Genomic DNA, 23,808 nt, shown 5'->3' with positions numbered 1-23,808 from the left:
GGCTGATCATTGTCTTCTATTACACTAAGCGGTTATCGGCTATAACAGTCGGTATTAGCCGAATACGGCCAATAATCACTTTGTGAAATAGGGTCTTAACAGTTTGCCACCCAGAGCAAGTCAGCAGGAGAAACAGCCGGGTGTGATAGAATCCAATTAACAAAGAGTGAAATAGAGCAGTGTTCAGACCAGTTGAAGACAGTATGCAATCTATGTACAAAATCATGGTCAACAGGTCTTGCCGTGATTTACGAAGCACGAATGTTACACTTATCTATCTCGGAGCTAAGGATATATGTATATAATACTGGATATGGTGTATATTTTTAGACTGGTATCAAACATAGCATTCTCCTGTTTTTCAGGGCATTTATGTGTATGTTTATAGCCAGACGTAACATTAAATTGAAAGTATTAGGTTATTTACATACAATGAGTCCCCCCCCCCCTGACCTTTTTGTTCGGTAAGTGGTGTTTTATTCAAAATGGGTATAGCCTTTTTACTGTATCTATAGGACTTGAAGAACACCATAAAAATGTATATTACAAATGTAAAATTATAGAAAGCTTGAAGATACAGTAAAAAAACTAAAAACTAAAAACAAAGCCCTCTAAAGGATATGGTGACTGACAAATTAAAAAGCTATGGCTTTCAGAAGGCAAGGATAAAATAATCAAGAAACATTTATGCATTCTGAAGGCCAAAAGAAACTGTAAGGGGTTAAAGTTGCCTAAAACGTGTATGTGAAGCAGCTCCATTGCTACTCATTAGCAGAATATCAACAATTCTTTGATGAGTTCAATTATTTAGCTGTGGATTGTACAACCGTAAGACTGAATGCGACCTATCGACTCCTGCATTATTTCCTTTTTATATTATACACTGTGTTTTATGTCTCAGTAAGTTTCCTCATAAACAAAGTTTACACATAACTTCTCATGCACTAGTATTTACCTTACATTACCCGCAATACTAATGTACTAATTATCTGTGTTTGTTGTAAAAATATTTAAAAGAAAATACCTATTATCCTCTAAAGAAACTATAAATCCATTAAAAATAATCCACTTGATACAGCTGTGACAGGTGACATTGACATCTTGATCCCTTCAATACATTGGTACTATTTGATTATTGGCAAAAGAACCAAAAGTACATACCCAACCTATAGCTGTATTTAGGTGGATGTGAGCATCTTGGGAAACAACCTTTTTAACCAAACCTCTGAATTGCAATAAAGCATGCTAGATTTTATCTGCACTAGTTAGCCTGAAGGTGATACTAGCCGTGAACATACAAAAAAAAGAGAGGCAAAGACAAAACTCTCCAGTATAGAGTTTCCCTTGGGCACCATTTCTCCTTTTGAAGCCTTTTAAGACCTAAAGCCAGATCTGTGTGTACATGGTCCCAATGGTACACAAAGTTGCATTGATTTGCCTATGCTTGGCTTGTAATAGGTAGAACATGCTAATTTAGACACCCTCAAGCCCATGCACATTGGCATTTTCCCGATTTTCTGGTATAGCTACTGGCTTTGCTAGTAAGGGTTCAAATAAGGGAACATTCAAATAAAATGGCTTTCCTTCTAACCTAATCCATTTCTCTTAGGGCTCCATATGAGTCTTTCGTTAACAATCATAATATGGTTATCAAGGATAAAAAAAAAACAACACAAAGTTTTTGGTTTACAATTGGTTGACAGACGGTTGGTACTGCAGTCAGCTGCCTGACATGGTCTGGGCTAGGACTTCTGGTCTCATAAGTATCCTCCACTTGTGTTCTTGCCTTGTTTAGTAGTATATCTTGACGTAGCATTATTTCCTGCATTTCATTTCTGATTATCTGACTTCTGGCTCCTGACTGTTTGACTACCCTCCTGGATTCTGTATTGTACTGTGCTGTGTGTGTGTGTGTGTGTGTTTGTCTTGTTTTGTTCTGTATTACACTTAGTTAAGATCAGGGTTTGCCGCTCAGTTGTCTGTTGCCACTTAGGGCTCCTGAGGCAAGTAGGCAGGGTCAGTGGGGCGGGTGCCAGCTTCAGGGCTCACCTGTCCTCGTGTTACCATGTTCCTGATTGCTAACACAAACCTTTTTTTTTCTTCCAAAAACTGAAAACAACACCACCCGTGTCCTAAGGTTGTGTATGGTATTATAATTTTGCTCTATACACTTCAGTACAACAAACCTGCCAAATCCACACCCAAACTAAGGACAAGAGTGGTGCTGTTTCTGGAAGACAGCACCCATTCTTTTAAGCCTGTATAACCCTTTCTAATTTGGCACATTTTAAGCTCATTGGCACAGGCATCTGAAACATTTTGGTTGGTGCTGGCACTGGTCCTTCCCCCAAACTTATATAAACTGTCTAAGAGATTTGGAAAGAGTTTCCTCTTTGACCCTCTTTTCATTCTCATTCTCATTCTCATTCTCATTCTCATGTTGGTTTGAGAAAATTAGAATGTAGAGTTCTTCTCCTTCTTCTTCTTTCTTTCTTCTTCTTTCTCTTCTTCTCCTTCTTCCCATTGAGATCTTTTTAAAATAATAAGAACAATATTCTAGCTAAAAATACTTAAAGCAAGTTCACAAAATAGAAAAATTGCTTCACATATTATAAAATTCGAGCAGCCACCTGAGCATTATTCTGCCGAGAGCCATTTCTTCCAGCCAAGACTTCTTATTTTTTCAAGTTGCTCTTGACTCCTGCTCCAGCAATTGTTCACCTTTCATCCAGGTTACTTGGAAACAAAGTCTTTGGTTAGTTCAGCTTTCTCTGTCCTATCCAAGACACAAACACAATAAAATCCCAAGGAGTATGGATGATGAAGACATATAAGCGACTGACAAAGAATGTGATTGTAACCACTGAAGAGGTCAGGCTATTTGTTCTCTACCTAATAACTTGCAACATTTCTTTCGAAACATATTGTGGGCACCAAACCTTCACAGATTTATTTACTTTTCGCTCTTTTGCCATGATAAACAAAAATGCGCCTCATTATATGACTGGCATGAATATCGTGGCGGCCGTGAAATGTGCTCAATTTCTGAGCTATTTTTGTAGAGGAATAAAACAAAATAAGAAAAGCAAAATCCTTTAGAGAAAAACTACGAGTTCATAAGAAAGTATCTGAGATAATGGGCTGAATATTTGATTCAATCAATTCTGCTTGGATTTTTTCATCTTCAATAGACAATAAATGTATAATAGCTTCGAATAAGATGGATCAGACAAAAACTCTACACTGTTGATATTTAGATAAGTAAATTATACGGCTACATTCAAACTTACAGAGGGAGTGTGTATTGGAAGTGTTTTTGAAATTTGATGTATGGTTAAGGGGGTTGTCCGCTTTACAAAACCTGTTTTCCAATATTCTATTAGAGAATTTTGAGATAAAAGAGCGAATCTTTCATTCAGGACTCTCATCTGCAGCACAGAGCAACCACAAAGCTTCAGTTACAAAATGTCTTACTCTGGAGGACCCAACAGCTTTTTGATGAATTTTGATTAAAGATTAGGGAATCTGGGACACGTTCGAGTTTATCGTGCAGCATTGGATTACCAGTGGCTGAAAAAGTTGAATAAAGCCCTAACACTGCCTGGAAAACATGGATATAGCCATAGACCATAGGCTGTATCCATGTTTTTCAGAACTCCCTAGGGCTGCATCTAACTTCTTCAGCCACCGCAAATCAAATGCTGTCCATCCAGGTTCGGACTAACCTGGAGATTGCCGAGGTTCCTCATCTCTACTTTTGATTCATTGAAATTTTTGAAATACCTCCTTTCACCTGTATAACATGACCTCTTTAACCCCAGTGAAAAACCTTCAACATGCCCATACGTCATTTATAATAGAGGTGTCCTTGGGCCCTATCATGGTCAGAATATACTTGTTATGAGCTGGTAATAAACAATCAATCCCCCTACTGTAATAATTTATCCCACAATGAAAAGAAGAGTTAAAGGGAATGTGTCAGAAAATGATTCATTGATTAAATCAATATTTTATCTCAAATATAATTTAAAAGATTTTTTTTTTCTTCAAAATTCTCCATTTTACTATCAATATTGTAAAATAATCCTAAACTCTTGCAGATATTTTCCTTGTCATCTTTAGGTCTAAGCTGAGGCTTTGTGTTCTGTCTGTGATGATAAGGAGAAGGCTGCAGTTAAGTGATCTTTATAGCATTACAGTGACAGGTGACACCAGTAGCTAGCACAAGTTTAACACAATAGCTGCTCCATGTGGAATGACCTTTTCCCAGATCCCAGAGTCCACTCAGTAATTTTTGGCATTCATCTCAATGGGACAGTTCTTTTTTATTGGCATCTATGTCCATGGGGCTAGCTCTAAAGCATATCACTATATTGCCTGTTGAAAACAGCTGAGGGAAGATGGTGGCCCACCATAATAATGTACAAAAGTGAAGGAAAAATAAATAAATTAAATAAAAAGGAGAGAGAGAGAGAGAGAGAGAGAGAGAGCATGTTTCAGTATAACTATTATATCCCTTTAAAGTCAACAGACTTGGGATCTGAGTATCATAAAATTAATGGCAGAAATGCTGACATCAATCTAGAACGTCTAGCTTGCACCATCTGTGAACTTGGCTAGGTCTTCAGAAACATGATGCAGATCTGATCTAATATTTTATGTTTGCATATTTTTTTCTCTTTTCCAACACAATTTTTGACCAGTGCCATATATATATATATAACGGCAGGCTGTAGTTCTCCATCAATTTCTACTAATTCAGAAATGTTTTGGCTTTTACCTTCTGTAAGTTTTAATAAAGATATCCAAACAAGATTTTTTATTTCTCTATCGTTTAAAATTTATAATTTTAATTGGGAGCTTTAACCCTAACATCTGGCTATGACCTTTCCATAAGCTGTATAGTTCCGAGAAATATTGGCAGATGTCTGAAAAATATTTCCATAGTGTGAAAAAACTGACATAGCCGCACATCCAAAAGCCTCACACCAATTGCTTCTCAGCACTATTAAAGGAGAAGTTCCACAGAGGTACAAAAACTGCAGGCAGGCTGGTGGTGGCAGGAAAATAATAAACAACTGAATTTACCCGTCCTTGTGCCTCTAATGCACCGCTCCCAAGTCTCGTTCACATCAGCCGGTGACTTGTAGCTCTGCTAGCTGCAACGTCACAACCCCAGCTGAGTAAGTGTCCACCCAGCCAATCAGGGATTGTGGCGAGACACTGCCCCAGTCACTGACTGTCTGAGTGAGTGATCGCTCAGACGGGCCATGACTTTTCAGCTGGAGAAGAATGGTATGTGACATACCTGGTTACCAGTTGAAGATGACAGCCAGCTGATGTGATTGGGACCGGGGAGTGGCGGGTGAGTTCAGTTGTTTATTATTTTCCTGCCCCCACCAGCCTGCCTGCAGTTTTTGTACTTCTGTGGGACTTCTCCTTTAACACTAACATCAAGAGTTAGTTACAATTATATCATAGTGTACAATCCCATGAAAATTCCATCAAAGAGGAGAATAACCTTAAAAGTGCGGCACACTATTGTGATAGAAAAAAATATATACTTTAGTCATAAACAGAATACATAAAATCAATTAAAAACACACACAAAGCACGTCCATGTAAAGCGGTGCTAACATCTCTACTCCGCCAGCTGATCCCAGCTGGTCAAACCCCATGTGAGGGCATGTATGAATACGGGTAAGTGCAAAAATAAGAGGTTATGTCAGTAACAATATCATATCATGAAAAAATTCAGTTGTCTTAACCTGAACTATTCACCTTACCAAAGGAAAAATGAAAAACAGAATAAAACATACAATCTGCAAGATGAATGATTGCAGAATAGCATAGGAATTAAAGAATGGCCCAACGCTTTGCGCTGCTCTATGTAACTTAGGGGCTCAGTACAAGGAGTGTACAAGCCCACATACTACCACTTCACGATTCCTGATTTGTTTGGGTCCCTAACCTAAATGGTGCCGTGCCAAACCGCAACCACCACTGCCACAACAACAGTGCCTGAGGATGAAGCAACCCAGTGGTGCAGCACCCCCACTGTCGCCAGACCTAGCCTTTGGGGACCAGTGCGATCTTCAGTAGGCCAATTGGCTTAGCATGCAGGAATACAGCACATGCTTTCTAAGTCTCTATCTCTCTCTCTTCTGGACATAGCATATGGTAGACCCCAAAAGTACTTCCCGTTTTTGTCCTGATCAAGCTGTTACTAGAGACAGATTTCCCTAGACAACAGGTAGTGGATTACAGATTGCGGAGAAGGGAGACACCTATTAGCTAAGACTTTAGAGATCATTTTCTGAGTTTAAGAGTCATTTCTGACTAATGAAGTAATTTAGAAATATGGCTATGGAATACAGGAGAATTGTTTGAGACAATGATGCCATTTAAGTGGTGGCTCCAACATGAGAACATACCCTAAAACAGCTTTACGCAGACATAAATGACATATTTATATAAAATCAGGCCTGATCTATATGGTCATTATTCACCATTATTGTTATATGGCATACCAATCTGATTAATGGTGGCCTGACATCTGTGGCCCCTACCAATCCAGAAGATAAAGGGACCAAGGTCACGTCTTGCTCTTCTTATTCTCAATGTGGCTGCGTTTCAGGATCCTGTAAGTGATGGGGAGCATTCTCTGCACAGGAAGCATTCGAAGCCCCTTCATTCTATGGACCCCCACTTATTAGAGTGATGTAACATTACAGCAATACACCACAACTTACAATAATTGAAAAACCCCTTTACAATCAGCGCAGAATAAGTAGAGAAAAGTACTTACAAAGTTTTACGATTTTCATGTAGGTTTTACAGTCAAATGTTGATTGAAAGTGAAGTTTCCTTCTACGGATTAGTTCATGTTATTTATAATCCTTAGCTAAAATGGAAAATACCCAAGAAACTAACACAGAATAGAATAAGCTGCAAAATTGTGAATGTGAAGTTAAAATCTATCAATCAAACCACTCCTTTCTGTCAGCTGGAAGAAGCAGAAAAACTTGTACATTGATTGTTAAAATATTACGGGAAATTAAATAACACAATGTGTAAATGCCACTGACGGCAGGAACAGGCCGAGAGGGAAGAAACTTTGCACTTATTACATTGGATATTGGTTATTTTAATCTAAGAATGCCGAGCTTTACATATAGAATGGGGTCCTAGAATGGGCTGCATCTAATTTCTTCATCCACTGGTAATCAAAGGCTGCACTGTATGTAGTGAAAGGACTAGGCAGTCTAGAGAACGCCCTATTAAGTTATAAAATGGAGCTCACTCTAAACAGTAACATCTTAAAGGGGTACTGGAGCGTGGGGGCAGTTTTTCGATGGGACCGGGGAGGAGGTGGCCGAGGGAAAAGACATCCACTCACCTCCCCGATTCCAGCGGCGGGTCCCACATCGCAGTGCTCTGGTGCCCGGTTCCCGGCCGCTTCTGTGTGTCTGACGCGGGCCCGTGACGTGACGTCTCAGGTCCGCTCAGCCACTCAGTGACAGAGGCGGGATCCTTTTTAAAGTACGATCAGATCCCGCCTCCTTCACTGAGTGGCTGAGCAGACCTGAGACGTCACGTCTCGGGCCCGCGTCAGACACCCGGAAGCGGCCGGGAACCGGGCACCGGAGCGCCGCAATGCGGGACCCGCCCCTGGAACCGGGGAGGTGAGTGGACGTCGTTTCCCTCATCCACCTCCTCCCCGGTCCCAGCGAAAAACTGCCCCCACGCTGGAATACCCCTTTAAACTAAAATGTGGATGTGATATCAGAAAACCACTTTCCATTAAATTCCCTTTCCCTAAATCCCCCAAGAAAATAATTTCGAAATGATAAAAGTACATATTTGGAGTCCTGAGCACTGAAGCATGACAAGATAAGGGTCCATTTACACAGAAAGACATCTGACAGTTTATCTGCCAAAGATTTGAAGCCAAAGCCAGAAATGGATTTGAAAAAAGGAGAAATCTCAGGCTTTCCTTTATGACCTGATCTCTGTGTATAGTCTGTTCCTGGCTTTGGCTTCAAATCTTTGGCAGATAATCTGTCAGATAATCTTTCTGTGTAAATGGACCCTAAGAGGTGGCTTTCAAAGGGATAGACAAGCTGTCCCTTAGATGGCCTGCCTTTGGATCCCTAAAGACCAGCTGTACTCTATAGGTTAAGCTGAAAACAAATGTTCAAATCCCCTACATCGCCACCCTAGGGGAAATAGAATACACTTTGCTTAATAAAATGAATGGGCTGTCCAGCTGTTTAGATTTAGTGCTTCTGCATGCACCTTGTAGATAAAGACAACAATACTTTATTATTATTATTATTATTATTATTATTATTATTATTATTATTTTGCTTACTTACTTATTTATTTATTACATATTTATATTAGACAGCCTAACTGCTGTCACCATTGGCATTGTTGGGAACTGCAGGGCTACTCAAGCCATGGTCCCAGCACAGTTACATATCATGCATGCATGCAGCATTAGCAATACTGAGCATCCTGTAATGTTTATTTTAAAGTATGTTAGCATTAGAATTTACCTTGCTCTGTTAAGTGCTGCTAAGCCTTCAGTACCAGTGACACAGACAGCTTTCCTAAGTGTAATGTCTAATGCTAACATAGACATTAGGATGCAATGGATACACCTCAAGAGTGCTGTCATATTGACTGTTCCGAATTACATAGTTATGCAGTGCACCTCGAGAGTGACATCATATGGACTGTCTTCCAAATTACATAGTTTAATTACATAAAGTCGACATATTAACTCACCACACAGACACGCTGATAGGTAAGGTGGATCTTGTTTATTTAAATATGGCAGCCAGTATATATATCCTGTGTTCTTCTACTAAGGCTCAAGTCAGTACTTCATATGCTGAGGTACAAAAAGAGTTACTTGCATAGCACTAGTGTTTACTTACATAAGCTACGTGTTTAGAAGGTCAGTGTCATATTGTAATGGCTCTACTAAATATGTATACAAAATATGACATCCTTAACAAGGGGAGGTTCTAGTGATATGTGACTGTGCTGGAACCAGGGCTTGAGTGTCCCTGCAGTACTCAACACAGCCACTGGTGGCAGCAAAAAGACTGTGTAGCCCCTTACTGCTGCCACTCAATAAACAAATGTTAGAGAAATAAAGTTACAAAACTTTATTAAATAAAGGTTCCCTCTTTAATTGATTAATTTGTAATTATATGAATGACAAATAGATTAAATACTTCTATCCAGCCACAAATCTTTATTTCCAGTTTTCCAGCAAATTATTAGTTAAAGCTCCTAGTTCCCCATCTCCATTAAAAACGACGACCTGCAATATATGTATAAAACCAAAGGCACAATGGCAAGGTACACATAATTACTTCTAGTCACTGCAATCCAATTGGCAGTTGTAATTGCTTTCCCCAAGCAGTCAGAGATGGATACACAGCTGGTGTGTATAATTTGTCTGAAGTTTGCCAGAAATCAGGTGTTTTCTATATACACCTACTTGGGGAAAAAATAATTTAAAGTTGGTTTGAAATATACCGCTCTGATCCTAGAGGGACTTTGCAAAAAATGCAGCCAGACTGTTTACAGCAATCTCTGCTAAAGTCAACTGTGAGAATGATTGGTGACCTATAGGAAAGTCTTTGCATTGGAGCCAATTATAATGGGAGCGCCGCGTGGCATTAGAGGAGGTCATTAGAGGCGGCTGCAATCAAGTCAAAGATCAGACTAAGATATAAGCAAAATCCCACCTTGCTTCCACTCCGAGCATCATATAATACTGGACTATTTGTAGGTAATATGCACAATTTACTTTTGAACTTTTATAGAACATCAATTTAAAATATGGATTACAAGGAAAATGGGAAATTTATTTAGAACATAAAGCCGAGGTATCTATCTGTTCCTCCTTCCTGTCTATTATCCAACATCCTGCCGATTGCTCAAAGTGGCTTGTTGTTTAGCCTGAAAAATGTCTGGCCGATGGTGGTTTGCTTTGGATTGATGGGTAGTGCCTGTGATTTTTTCAGTAATCGGAAGGTTGTCCTGGAGACCTTCCTCACTTGGTGATAGTAGCAAAGATCAACCGCATACAAGAGAAATGTAACTTTGATGTCACGGAGGGTTAGACCAGGTTCCAGAGCTCACTGAAGACTACAGACTCCAAATATTTATCCTTACTCTAGTACCACCCAGAATGACCACTTTATTAGTCATCACCATCTAGTAGTACACTGGGCATGTAGCAAATGGAGGTACTGACAATCAAAACAGCCATAAAAGAAAGCATGGCTTCATTCTTACTAAAACAAATCTATGTCTATATGACCTTTGGGGATAGTGCATTTTCCTGCTGACAGTCTCTTTCTGCCATAGGGGATACAGTTGCCATGAAGGGATGTATTTGGTCAGCTACAATGCTTGGATAATCCATACTGTCCAACATCCCTACACATATATCAAAAGAGCCAGGGTGTTAAAAAAACAAACAAAAAAAAAACAACACCATACCATTACACCATATCCACCTGACTTAACGGTTCACACCTGATAGGAAGATGGGGTTTTTTTTGTTTTTGTTTTTTTTTGCTTCTTGTACCAATTCTGCCCCCATCCTCAAAGTTCTGGATCCATGACCAAGCCATGGTTTCCAACATCTGGAAGAAGAGATCTGGATGCATCTAACGGGGCCATGGTTCTCCACAAAGTCATGTGTCTGGCCATGTTACTTTACAGTGATCTCAATCCATCTGACCAGCCATGTCTCTCCACAAAGATCTGGATCCAGATGACCAGTCCATGTTTCTCCACAGATATCTAGATCCATCTGACTGGGCCATGTTTCTTCACTGGGATCTGGATTCATCTGACTGGCCCATGGTTCTCCACATAGATCTGGATCTATTTGACTGGGCCATGTTTCTCCACAGACATCTAGATCCAACTGACTGGGTCATGTTTCCCCATAGAGATCTGGATCTATCTGGCCAGACCATGTTTTTCCACAGACATCTATATCCATCTGACTGGCCCATGTTTCTCAACAGAGATCTAGATCTGTCTGACTGGTCCATGTTTCTCCACATAGATCTGGATCCATTTGACTGGGCCATGTTTCTCCACATAGATCTGGATCCATTTGACTGGGCCATGTTTCTCCACATAGATCTGGATCCATTTGACTGGGCCATGTTTCTCCACATAGATCTGGATCCATTTGACTGGACCATGTTTCTCCACAGACATCTAGATCCATCTGATTGGGTCGTGTTTCCTTATAGAGATCTGGATCTATCTGGCCAGGCCATGTTTCTTCATTTCTCAGTGATCTTTTTTTTTTTTTTTTACCCACTTACCCACTTCTAAAGAACAGCAAGTTGGGCTTCAGACATGTTGGAACAATTGAACGATTTTCGACATCCTCCTGTGATCCCTTTCATTGACAAGCTGTTTCCATCCACAGAATACTCTTTTACTGGTGGCTTTGGAATACTCTCAATACTGTTGCATGAGAAAATGTTACAAGGTCAGGAGGGAAATGTGAAATCTTGACTCCAGCTAGTCCCAGTGACTAGGCCTTACTAAATTGTCACTGAATTTCCCCATCTTATGTGGATTCACACTAAAATTAATCCACAGAAAACCATTGGACCTTATGCGACTCGCTGGGATTACCGATCAACTCTCCATACAGGAAAGATACAATCAGGAGAGGAAAGGACCCTTAAATAAAGTGGCCAAACACTATATCTGTCTGCCTGGTTAAATGTGTACGGCATATTCATCTCACATCTCTGTGTGCACATTTCTCATGTAACCTACTGTATATCTAAATGTTTTTGACCGACTTCACTTCTTAAATCGTGTTCAAGCTTTTCCACAATTGGAGGGGAATAAAAACAAACGTAATTTCTCAATGATGATATCAGACAAGATGACAAAAGGCAGAAACCGACTCCATCTGCATGTGAAAACAAATTTTTACAATTTCTCCTCTATTGAAACAAAGTCAGTAAAATGCTAATTAAACGCTGAAAGATGGAGCCATTGAGCGCGGGAACAGCGGGTCAGGAAATCATCGGCTGCATTCACAAGACTACCTGCTCCTTTTCTTCTGGAACACAATTGTGAAGAGGAAGTGGAATAAGCAGCCTCGTGTTACATCTGTTACAATGCCATAAACCAAGAGCATTTTTTTTTCTCTTTTGTACTTTTCTGTTTTCAAAGACTCCTTTGACTGTAATGGTTTTATGAATATCAATGCTTTCTCCATAACTCCTTCTTTAGTATGCACTCTGTTTTGAAAGAGAGAATGTGTTTTGGAAATGATTTTATTTCTCTGGAAGATAAAGTGTTTCGCAATACATTCTAATCCTCTCAGTATATTAAAGTGCACCTGCTACCTGCACATAGCGGAGGTAGTCATATTCTGAGCATATTGCAAGCTGATAGTATCCATTATAGGTTGCTAGGAACGTACAATATTATGGCCATAAATACCCAGGTCTACTGGGGTTATTTCAGTCTAGCATGAGGATCCTCCAGAGGACAATTGGTGAACTTAAAGGGGAAATCCCAAGATTAAAAATGATCCACGATGGGGAATTGATGATAACTAGGTCATCAGTGGTTTTGAAAGCTGGCATCCCCCTAATCACAAGAATGGTGGTCTGTTGTCCTGCCTTGAGTGAATGGAATGCCTCACCCATAGCCAATGCTTACCAAACATCAGAAGTCCCATTGAGAATGAGTGGAGCAGTGACTGAGCATGTACATAGTCGCTGCATTCACTCTGGGTTATTCTAGATCATTCACTCATGATGCGTGAGGTCTCCCAGCAGAATTTGTTGAAAGTCAATATGAAAGATATACATGGGGATAACCCTCCTGACTTATAAGCCCTATGGACATTTGTTGTCCACTTTCCTGTAGAAGTAACACAGCATTTGTATATTACTTTCCACCCAGGTTGTTGCTTAATTTCAAATTACACGACGTAAGGGTGGGAATTGACTTCAACATTTTGGCAAACATTTGATATACAATGTTATGTACATGGTTACTGTCCCACTTCAACACACAGGGCCAAGCTTTTTGGCCCTATTACGTGGAGTGATTATCGCTCCGGGTAATAGAGACAACGATCAGCGGATGAAAATGATCATCAGCTGATCGTGTATTTAGGTCCGACACCAAAATCATTGGCTGCTGACCGTGCATCGTTACGTGTAATAGTGATGCGTGGCCATTTGCTTACGATTGAATTAACTGTTATACACTACATCTACCAGTCTTCTCCTGCCCTCTGCTCGCATCCCGGTGCTATGGCCAGTGATTGACTAAGCGACTTGTCAGCTAAAAGACCAATTCAAAGCTACAGCTGTGGCATCGGAAAGCGAGCAGGGGTCAGGAGAAGACCGGGAGCGTGGAGGGGTAATTTATAACAGTTTAGAGTAAGGGCTACACAGACATAGCTAACAATGTCCACTAAACAATCATATCATGTAATAGGCTCAGTAAACCTGCGCCGATCTGTTTGGGTATCAGCAGCCATAAGTTCCCCCTCAAGCCATGAGCTTGGATAACCACCTAAACCTGGCTACCCAAAATTTACTACACACACACACACACACACATATATATATATATATATATATATATATATATATATATATATATATATATATATTACGACAGTCCGCTCAGCCAATCACTGACTAAGGCTGAACATTGTTACTGATGGTTGGTTGATTGGCTGAGTGGGCTGTCATGGCCTAGACATGTCCATCTTAGAAGCAGAAAGCAGAGAAATGAACCAATAGCCAGGAGATTGAGGAGCCTTGAAGATCCAGGTTTTTTTTTGTTTTTTTTTTAAAGTGATCCCAAAGACATTTAAACAATGTACGTTGAAATGCTTCATCGATTACATGGCTAACTTCTACTCTTTTCTAGGAATACTCCTTTAATTACATGGCTACTTTTGTTCAGTCAACATTATTTGACAGCTTTTTTTGTGATGTCGACTACATTTCTCTACTATCTTACAAGTTATTATTTCCAAAATAGGATAACTTAGAGTCAAAGGGGCTACCACCCAGGCAGACATATGAACTGACTCGGAAAGGTCTCACACTATGACAGTTCCACATTGAACGTCATTGAGCTCTTTCACACGGCTGACTCCGTCGCTGATGTTAGCCTATGTAAATTGGAGTCACGCTTGACTGCAGTAATGCATTGTGACTATCCAGCTGTGCTCATCTGTTTGTGTAGAAAGGTGTTTCCATTGGGGAACCCCCTCTGATCAGGAAGGGATTGGAAGACTATTCATTTTGCTTGGGGTTGTCAAAGATGGAAAGATCTCCTTATTGTGTCTGTGACTCACATACAAAGACTGTCGCTCATGTATTAATGGAAGAAATTGCACAGATTGAAAACTTCCTCTTCAAGAGGCTCCCGGGGGAACGGCGCTGCCATATCTAATTAAAGAGCACTTTGTTGTGACGCCAAAAAATACAAATACCTTGTCCAAATCTCTTTCTTAAATTTATTTCAAGGTAATTTATTTTTTTCAGGATTTTTTTTTGTTATTATCTTAGAGGATTAACTCCAACAAAAGACATCATTTCACCTCTAAAGATCTTACATTTCCTGCCTCAGGCGAAACAGTTTGTATCTTGCGTCCCCTCTATTTACCGTCATTTTGCCGGGGATTATTATAACACTTTTATTTATATTGATCTTTTATTAAACATCTCCATCTCCATCTCTTTCTAAGAATGTGTCGCTAAATAAAATTATATCGATTTAAGAGATGTGGCAGTAATGGATGAAATCTGTTAAGGCCTCGACGTTCGATCTGATTTGATTTGTGATGAGGAGTGTAGGGATTTTACCTGGAATATATAGGAAAATGAATTACTGGAGGATATATATATATATATATATATATATATATATATATATACATACAGTATATATTTATTTATTTTTTTCCCCTGTATGGTTAGGGTCCCACAGGTGAAAAGCAGTGGGTCTGCATGAAAATCTTTAGCGTTTCCACTTTGATGCAGATTTGCAGTTCATGCAAATTTTGTTGGAAAAAATTAAAAATAATAAAGAATTTGCACACAAAAAAGAATGTTTTGCTAAAATAATAATAATAATAATAATAATAATAATAATAATAATAATAATAATAAAAACTGCAACAAAAGGGGTACTCTAATGCCAGGTTAAAAAAAAACTAACTAAAATGTTGAAAAAGCATAAACCGTTGCTTACCTGTTTACCAAAAAAATATTTGCTCTGTCATTACTGGTTTAGCAGTTGCCCAGTACTAGAATGCCCAGAATGCATTGCTTTCTTAGTTCTCAATCACAGCCCTCTTCCCCTGACTACTCCCCTCTCTCAGGATTCATGCCAGTTCTCCTCCTTTTGCAGAACATTTTATTTCACTGCATCAGTGAGGTTGCAGCCCCTGCTGCATTACTACCTGCCTCTTTCCCCTTTCTGTGGCATTGTTCTGCATAAAACAGCATGCTGTAAACTCACCTCATTTACCCTAAATGTCTAGATAGATAGATAGATAGATAGATAGGAGATAGATAGATAGATGGATAGATAGATAGATAGATAGATAGATAGATAGATAGATAGATTATAGATAGATAGATAGGAGATAGATAGATAGATAGATAGATAGATAGATAGATAGATAGATTATAGATAGATAGATAGATAGATAGATAGATAGATAGATAGACAAAAACACACACAGAAGTCAGTACAGTTTGTGTTAGCATTATACTGTTGAGTTACTGTATATGTCTTGGTTTGATGTCCTAGATATATTGCAAAATTTTGATTGGCCGGGTGTTAGTTGTTCAGACCAATCATGGGATACAGCTGGGATAAGTTCTCACCTAAACACTTCCCGATTTACTGCAGAACTCTACAATATGTTTTACATATGTATCTGCATATCAGTGCATATGGTTATCATATCCATACTGTAGGTTTACACGTTTCCGGCATTTGCCAAAATGAGTGACATATGCTGTTCAATGCGCAAATATACCCCTATAAACAGAAAAATATAACTGTGTAAGAAAATCTAATTTAGTTTTTACATTTATTTTACTTGGAGGTGGCCTTGTTGCATGAGATGTTTTTAACAGCATTTAGCAACATGCTTTACGGCAAGGCTCATGGACATAGACACAACTACCACCTCCAGCCCCTATTCTGTGCACGGGACACATTTGTTATGAACGTTATCTATTGTCTCCTTTATATACTGGTGTCACCTTTCGCTGTAATTCTGTACAGATCACTTTCCAGCAGGCTTCTCTGTATCATCACAAACATAACAGGAAGCCTCAGCTTAGATTTATATACAATACCAGGTACAACCCCCTAAACTAGAGTGGCGCTGTTGAGTAGTCTCATACTACTCCTTTAACTGAATACTCAGGGTCCTTGTATCTAATATTACAGCTGGTTGACACTTGTACAATAAGAAGAACACGACAAGGATTCTGTCGCTTACTCTTTTAAGTTCATTGAAATTTTCAGGCCAGCTGTAACCTTAACATGTATTTCCCTCTAGAATAAAAACAATTACTACCTGTCGTCCTGGTAACAAATCCTGGGTGACAACTACTAATGGCAGCCATTAAAGCGTCTAGAAGGGTTGTCGAGTGATTCTCACCAGATTGTTTTCCATTGCAACGTCATCCAGACTCTGTAGGAAGTTGGGTGACCACTCACAGCCTTTTTTATTATAATATTTACAATTACTGCAGTGTCCCAGAGTGGGTGTGGCCTCTGCTGTGCTTCTTGCCCACCTGTAGTCAGGTATCTTTGTATGAGACCCTCTGGGTGAATGGTATCTGCACTCTGCCAGTATTACCTATTAATGCCTGTGTTTTCTATTTCTGCCTGCACTTCTTACTTTATGCCACTAGATGTCACTGTATTGTATGTACTGTATGGACAGCTAAGGGACATTTTTTTTTTACAAAGGGTTAACTGACTAACTGCCACTGTGGTATGAGGTGATAATCCCCTGACCAATCAATGAGCTGGGTAACTCAAGTGATCTCACCTGTCACTGGCCAGAGTAAAGGCCTTCCTGTTGTGTTCTGACCAATCAGGGAGTAGTTTATTCACTGAGGGAGCTCTAGTGAGTTGCTGGGAGGATTTCTGTGAGGGAGCCGCTGCTATGGCTCCCCTGTACATGACCCCAAACCAAGCATTATTATTTATTTCCAAGCAACCCCATCTTAGCCATGCCTGGCTAAAGACATACAGAGGAGACTGAGGTGAACAGAGACTAAAGGCACCAACTCTACTTACACTGGGCGACTGCTCTTATTCCATCCTGATAACCAAGGCAGGATTAAAAGTCAGTGGCTAGGTAAGCGGATAAAGCCTAAAAAACCTGTGATTGCTAGGTTTCCTTAGGGGTCCCCCTAACGGCTAGCTTCAGCCACAAAGTTGAGGCCTACATTCCTGTTTTATGTCACTATATGTGTCCATGGATAGCAAAAAGGTGGAAATTCATACCCATGGGGATAGGTACTCTTTCTCAAAGCCCCGACAGCTGAGTACCTTAGGGTCTAGGTACATAGAGCCCCCCAAATATCCCTGAAGTAGCCCTCAGTCCCCTCCTCTTCTAAAGCAAGTCTATTCAACTAAAATCCAGCTACAGTATCCAAAGACTTTTCTATTAAACAGATTTAAAACATTATTCCTCCAGCAAGAAGCTGTATTCGAGTCTAAGCACCCAGCACAAGGGATTGGATGTTATATATTGTACTTCTATTGAAAGAAAGGACTTAGTATTCTGTACTGCGTTTAAAGAACTACCGTAAATTGGTTTCCTGTTCAAATTCAATATTAAAAAGTGTTTGTTGGTGTATCCAGGGGTGGGCACATATCACTCCTGGCCTCCGTGACAAGTGCCTCAGATACACCACCATCTAGCCCAGCCAGGGGCGTAGCTAATGTCTCTTGGGCCCTGGGCAAGAAGTTAACTCCCCCCGCCCCCCCCCCCCCCCTCCAACCACGCAAAGCTATTGGTATATTGGTACTGCCATGACTAACACATTGTTATTGGGTAACAGGGGGTCTAACTCTGTTTTTTGCCCCTCTGTTTCCCTATTAGGGTATGTTCACACTGAGTAAATCCTGCCTGCCTCAGTGTTCCATAGCCCGTCTATAGGAGAGCGTGCACTCCTCCGCTGCCGCTGCTCTCTGCTCAAAGAAGTGCCATGTCTGCCGCTGCGGAATTCCGCCTGATTTACTCAGTGTGAACATACCTTTACAAGTCTAGTGAAGGCTTCCAGGCCCGCCACAATTTAGCTATAAATGTGCTGTAGGGCTGCCGCTAACAATTTCCCCATTGCCTCCCCACACTAGCTCCAATTCCGCATATTGATGGCCTATCCTTATGGTGAGTTTACACACAGAGATTTATCTGACAGGGTTTTTTAAAGCCAAAGCCAGGAACAGACTATAAGCAGAGAACAGGTCATATAGGAAAGACAGAGATTTCTCCTCTTTTTAAAGGCCTTCCTGGCTTTGGCTTAAAAAATCTGTCAGATAAATCTCTCTGTGTAAAGGCGGCCTTAGGACAGGATATCAATATGTGACCAAGGTACCAAAACCCACTGACCAGAAGTCATTACAGTACAGATATATCCAGTGACTCACAGGAGGCGTCTTCTCTGAATGGATTATTCATCATGTTTTTGCTAATTAAAGTTCTTCACCATCTTGCCCGGCCATCATGAAGATTTCTCCTGGTAATGCCTCATCCCTGCAGGATCTGCCCGACAAATATTGTAGGCTTCTGGCTCCATCCTTAGCCTCATCTATATACAAACTCCAATGTGTATTACCTCACACAGTAACAGAAACCCCTCTGTTCCCCCATATACGCCATTATGGTCAATATATGCCTAGTATCAGCCCCCTCTGTGCTTCCATATAGCACAGGTCTCCTCTGTGCACCCTTTATAATAAAGGTCCAAGATAGTAGTTAGGCCTCCTCGTTCCGAATATAGAAGGTAGATCCCCTCCGTGCATTAGCCTGTAGGTAGTCCCCCTGGTAGATCCCCCCAATAAACTGTATCTTCCATGTAGGCAACCCCTCCTAAAGGTAATGTTGTCCCACACCACACACACACTTATCGTCAGTAACTCCACTAGGTAATCCTTCCCCATATGATATATATATATATATATATATATATATATATATATATATATATATATATATATACACTCACCAGGCTCTGTAGTCCCCATGCATTCCTTCTTCCTCAAAAAAACAAAAAAGGACATAATATATAATTACATATGCACACACATATATACAGAGATATAGATCTAAAAATAGTCTGCAGAACTCCCAAGTAGTTAGAAAAAAAAACAGGATTTATTGCATTAAATGGGGCAAGCAAACAGCATTCATATTAGTGTTTTCTTATACTGGACTAATATGAATGCTGTTTGTTTTCCTCATTTGATGCAATAAATCCAGTTTTTTTTTTCCTTAGTACTTGGGAGTGCTGCAATCTGCTGGCACCATAACACTGACTGATGCAGGGCTCCACTATTATATATATATATATATATATATATATATATATATATATATATATATATATATTAGTGATGAGCGAATAGTGAGATATTCGAATATTCAACATTCGTACGAATATCCCGCGAATATTCGATCGAATATTCGATCCCATTAAAGTCTGTGGGAACAAGTATTCGATTAGTGAAAAACATCTATTTGACCATTTGGAAGGTAAAACCGGAAGCTAGGGGATTTAAACGCATATCAAATATTTCTCGAATATTCGCACGAATATCGAATATTCGAATATCTCACTATTCGATCAAATATCTATATTCGATTGAACAGTGTTCGCTCATCACTAATATATATATATATATATATATATATAATCACACACATTTATAGCATACAGTTCACACAATATACACATCACATCATAATCACACATGTACAGTGTTCACATGACACACACACACACATACACACACATACACACACATACATACATACATACACACATGTCTACATATGGGAGCAGGTCTGCAGATGCTGGATGTGGTGTCAGACAGGGAGATGCACCATGTCTGCACACATCCCCATCCTCTCTGTCCCGTCAGAAGCTGCAGACCAGGAAGCAGTGGAGACTTGTCAGAGCCTTGTCCATGTTCAGCAAACACCAGGGCTTCTCTCAGCTAAGGGGAGGGGGATTTTTAAGGTGGAACAGGCAGCCTGAATTTTGTCCAGCAGCAAATTTTAACCTTTTCATGCCTGTTCCACCTTAAAGGGGTTATCCAGTGCTACAAAAACATGGCCACTTTCCCCCCTACTGTTGTCTCCAGTTCAGGTGCAGTTTGCAATTAAGCTCCATTTACTTCAATGAAAGTGAGTTTCAAAACCCCAACCACTGGAGACAACAGTAGGGGGAAAGTGGCCATGTTTTTGTAGAGCTGGATAACCCCTTTAAAAAGAAATCCCCTTAGCTCAGCCGGGATCAGCGGATGTTTGCAGCACAGTGTCGGGACCACATGTAAGGGCAGAAGATGTGTGCAGACTCTGACAGAGTGTCTGCGGCTGTTGGGGGCCCCGTTGGAGATGGAAGTCCCTGCACACATACCCCAAAGCACCAGCCGGCTGCTAGGCAGACAGAAGCACAGATGAGGAATAGACAAGGTGAGGGGGAGAAGGGGGCCTGCGCCCAGCTCCGCCACTTACCTTTTGCAGCAGCTGCATCCATAGGTCTGAATGTAAGCAGCTTTACGTACCACAGTGAAGTGGTGGTGGCGCTGTACAGCGTTGTTCTCCTGCCGGAGATGGCTAAGAGTACTGAGGAGAGGGGGCATGCAGCGTATCCCATAGCTCAATGCCGTATAGGTACGGCAATGGGATGCAGCGTGTGCACAAATGTCTGGAGGAGGGGGGCTAGTACTTGCTGTGGCAAGGAGGGGCCCGCAGCCCACTAGTGTAGGGGCCCGATAGCTATGACGACCACTGCGTCCCCTATAGATACGCCACTGAGCCCAGCTATACACCACCTAGAAACCCCTCATCACCATATTACTATTTCTTGCCCGACATTTTTAATTAGTGATGATTTAGACACAACTAAACTGAATATGATGTGCCAGTATGTGCAAAGTATAGGTGCCTTATGGGCACACATCACATCTTGAGCAGAGGAGCAGTTGCCCATAGCAACCAATCAGATTCCAGCTTCCAATTTAACAAGATCTCTGAAAAAAATGAAAGCGGGAATATGATTGGTTGCTATAGGCAACTGCTCCTCTGTACAAGGCCTGATAAATCTCCATAGAACCCAGCATTTCACTTGTGATGCAATGTTTATAAGGAAAGGAAGGAAAGCAGATGGCCCTCACCAGGCTGTCATATATGAAAACCCAGCTTTATTCAGGCATGTGAGGAGCGGGAGAGGCAGGAATCGGATGACCGCAGTTTCGCGGTGGACGCCACTTTGTCAGACCCTCACGTGACTCCTTAGTTACTCCTTATATTCAAAACTTTATACATCGTGCGTGAATGAACAAACATGTAACAAAGTTTAAAATATAACAAACAACATAACACACAATGTATTATAATAGATTGATGTCACTCCAGGTATTTAACTCCAGGTTTTCTAAGGCATCATATTTTAGGCTATGTTCACACTTAGTATGAAACTGGCCGTTTCATGACCTGGTCGGGTCGCGGAACATCAGGTCTCTGAAAGATCTTTAGCGCCGCAGAGATCTAATGTGAGTGCATCTGTGCGTGCCCGCATCAGAACTCCCCACTGCACACTATGGAGCGTGCGGCCGGAGCTGCTCACTCCACTGTGTGCACTGACAGGGTTTTCTGTGGCCGCTATTCACTGAATAGTGGCCGCAGAAAACTAACATGTCAGTTTTCTACTGCGCCGCTTGGGATCCTGGCCGGAGTGTATACTATATGTATGCACTCCGGCTGGGATTCCCTCGGCCTGCAGAACAACGTAGGTTCCGTACCATTCACGGCCGTTGAAACCAGTAGTGGATTATAATAGGTCCTTTTCGGGTGGTAGCCCGGGGCCCTGAGCTCCTGGGGGGGCCAATGGTCACCCAAACAATTTTTTTTTTTTTTTCTAGGAAGTAGGAACGCTCTTTCACACTAACCATACAGAGAATTTCTGGACAATTGTGATCTGATCTTTTTTTATTTTTTTCTGTTGTCTTTTAGAGCTGCAATCAGCGTGTCAGAAAAAGAGCTGCCAATACAGATGTGGAATCAGCAGAAACAGCACCCAGTGCTACTGCAGGGACGGCTATGAATTAGCAGCAGACAGGAGGAGCTGTGTAGGTAAGAGACCGCTCACATATAGCATCCTGCTATCCTTCCAGAAAGAAACATGTTGTGGCATTCAAGCGCATGAAATTGCATCACCAGGAGCTCTAAATCTGTGGAGCGGGCTACCTTGGCTTTGCATGCAGGTTCTAGGAGGAGATCAGATTGATTATTCCCATAGCTTTGAGAGAGCCATGACTATTTATGATGACTGCAATAGCTATCCAGAGAAGCAGGCTGCACCAAGATCTAACACCTCGGTATCAGTGGCCATAAAATCACTTCACTGGTTTTATAGCTTTAAAAATAGCTGCATAACTGGAGAAGAGGAAGTGTAATAACGTGTCACTATTATCTATCTATCTATCTATCTATCTATCTATCTATCTATCTATCTATCTATCTCCTATCTATCTATCTATCTATCTATCTCCTATCTATCTATCTATCTATCTATCTATCTATCTATCTATCTATCTATCTATCTCCTATCTATCTATCTATCTATCTATCTATCTATCTATCTATCTATCTATCTATCTCCTATCTATCTATCTATCTATCTATCTATCTATCTATCTATATATCATGTCTATCTATCTATCTATCTATCTATCTATCTATCTATCTATCTATCTCCTATCTATTATCTGTCTATTTATTATCTATCTATCTATCTATCTATCTCCTATCTATCTATCTATCTATCTATCTATCTATCTATCTATCTATCTATTATCTCTCTATCTCCTATCTATCTATCTATCTATCTATCTATCTATCTATCTATCTCCTATCTATCTATCTATCTATCTATCTATCTATCTATCTATCATCTATCTGTCTGTCTGTCTGTCTGTCTGTCTATCTATCAGAAGACGGGGGGCAGTTTGGACAGCCACATTTTGGGGGTCCCCATGGCTGCCAAAACCTTTCATCATAGATGTCTATGAAGCTTGTCTTATCCCGCTAGAAAGAGAGAGCCACTAAGGGGAGAACCACTTAGCTGCGTGCCTCTCCCTATTAGTTTCAGCAATCAATAGGAATTTGAAAATCCACACCCCGACCAATCAAAACTTTTGAAATGTGAAAAGATGTCGAGCAATGTGGATGATTAGCCCTCCTTGAAGTTTTTGCATGTCTTTTCCCCCTTTTTGTTGTTGATCTTTGCACCCTATGTTTCATCCTGGATTGTTATCCCCCCACAGGTTATAGGCCGGGATAGGTTGAATGAATTATGATTGTGCCTTAAATTGAATGTTTTTCCCTGCTGCTGCTGCTGCTGCTCCTGATTTCTGACTCAATGTGCTGTGTATATGCCCCCCCCCCCCCCTTTTTTTTTAATTCTTTTTCCTCTTCTTCCTCCCAGTTTGCCCCCC

At 40.6% G+C, this 23,808-nt stretch overlaps 1 protein-coding gene and 1 long non-coding RNA gene across 2 annotated transcripts in view; one reads left to right on the top strand and one right to left on the bottom strand.

Annotated features, from left to right (window-relative positions):
• Positions 1-1,229: 1,229 nt before the first annotated feature.
• On the bottom strand, positions 1,230-17,058 carry LOC138800734 (uncharacterized). The gene is made up of 3 exons (XR_011364510.1): positions 16,646-17,058; positions 2,631-2,776; positions 1,230-2,530 (listed from the first exon to the last, which is right to left on the bottom strand). It is a non-coding gene; the product is annotated as an uncharacterized lncRNA (long non-coding RNA).
• A 3,650-nt stretch (positions 17,059-20,708) lies between these two features.
• LRP1B (LDL receptor related protein 1B) overlaps positions 20,709-23,808 on the top strand; it is a 631,601-nt gene continuing 628,501 nt past the window's right edge. Inside the window, exons 1-2 of the mRNA XM_069982660.1 lie at positions 20,709-20,782; positions 22,325-22,444. Coding sequence (XP_069838761.1) covers positions 20,767-20,782; positions 22,325-22,444 — 136 coding nt within the window. The 5' untranslated portion in view covers positions 20,709-20,766. The remainder of the gene's footprint in view (positions 20,783-22,324; positions 22,445-23,808) is intronic.

Source organism: Dendropsophus ebraccatus, chromosome 9 (genome assembly GCF_027789765.1).
Source record: "Dendropsophus ebraccatus isolate aDenEbr1 chromosome 9, aDenEbr1.pat, whole genome shotgun sequence".
NCBI classification, from domain to species: Eukaryota; Metazoa; Chordata; class Amphibia; order Anura; family Hylidae; genus Dendropsophus; species Dendropsophus ebraccatus.
Note: the sequence above shows the minus strand (reverse complement) of the source record. Positions and strands in the feature narration are given on the sequence as shown.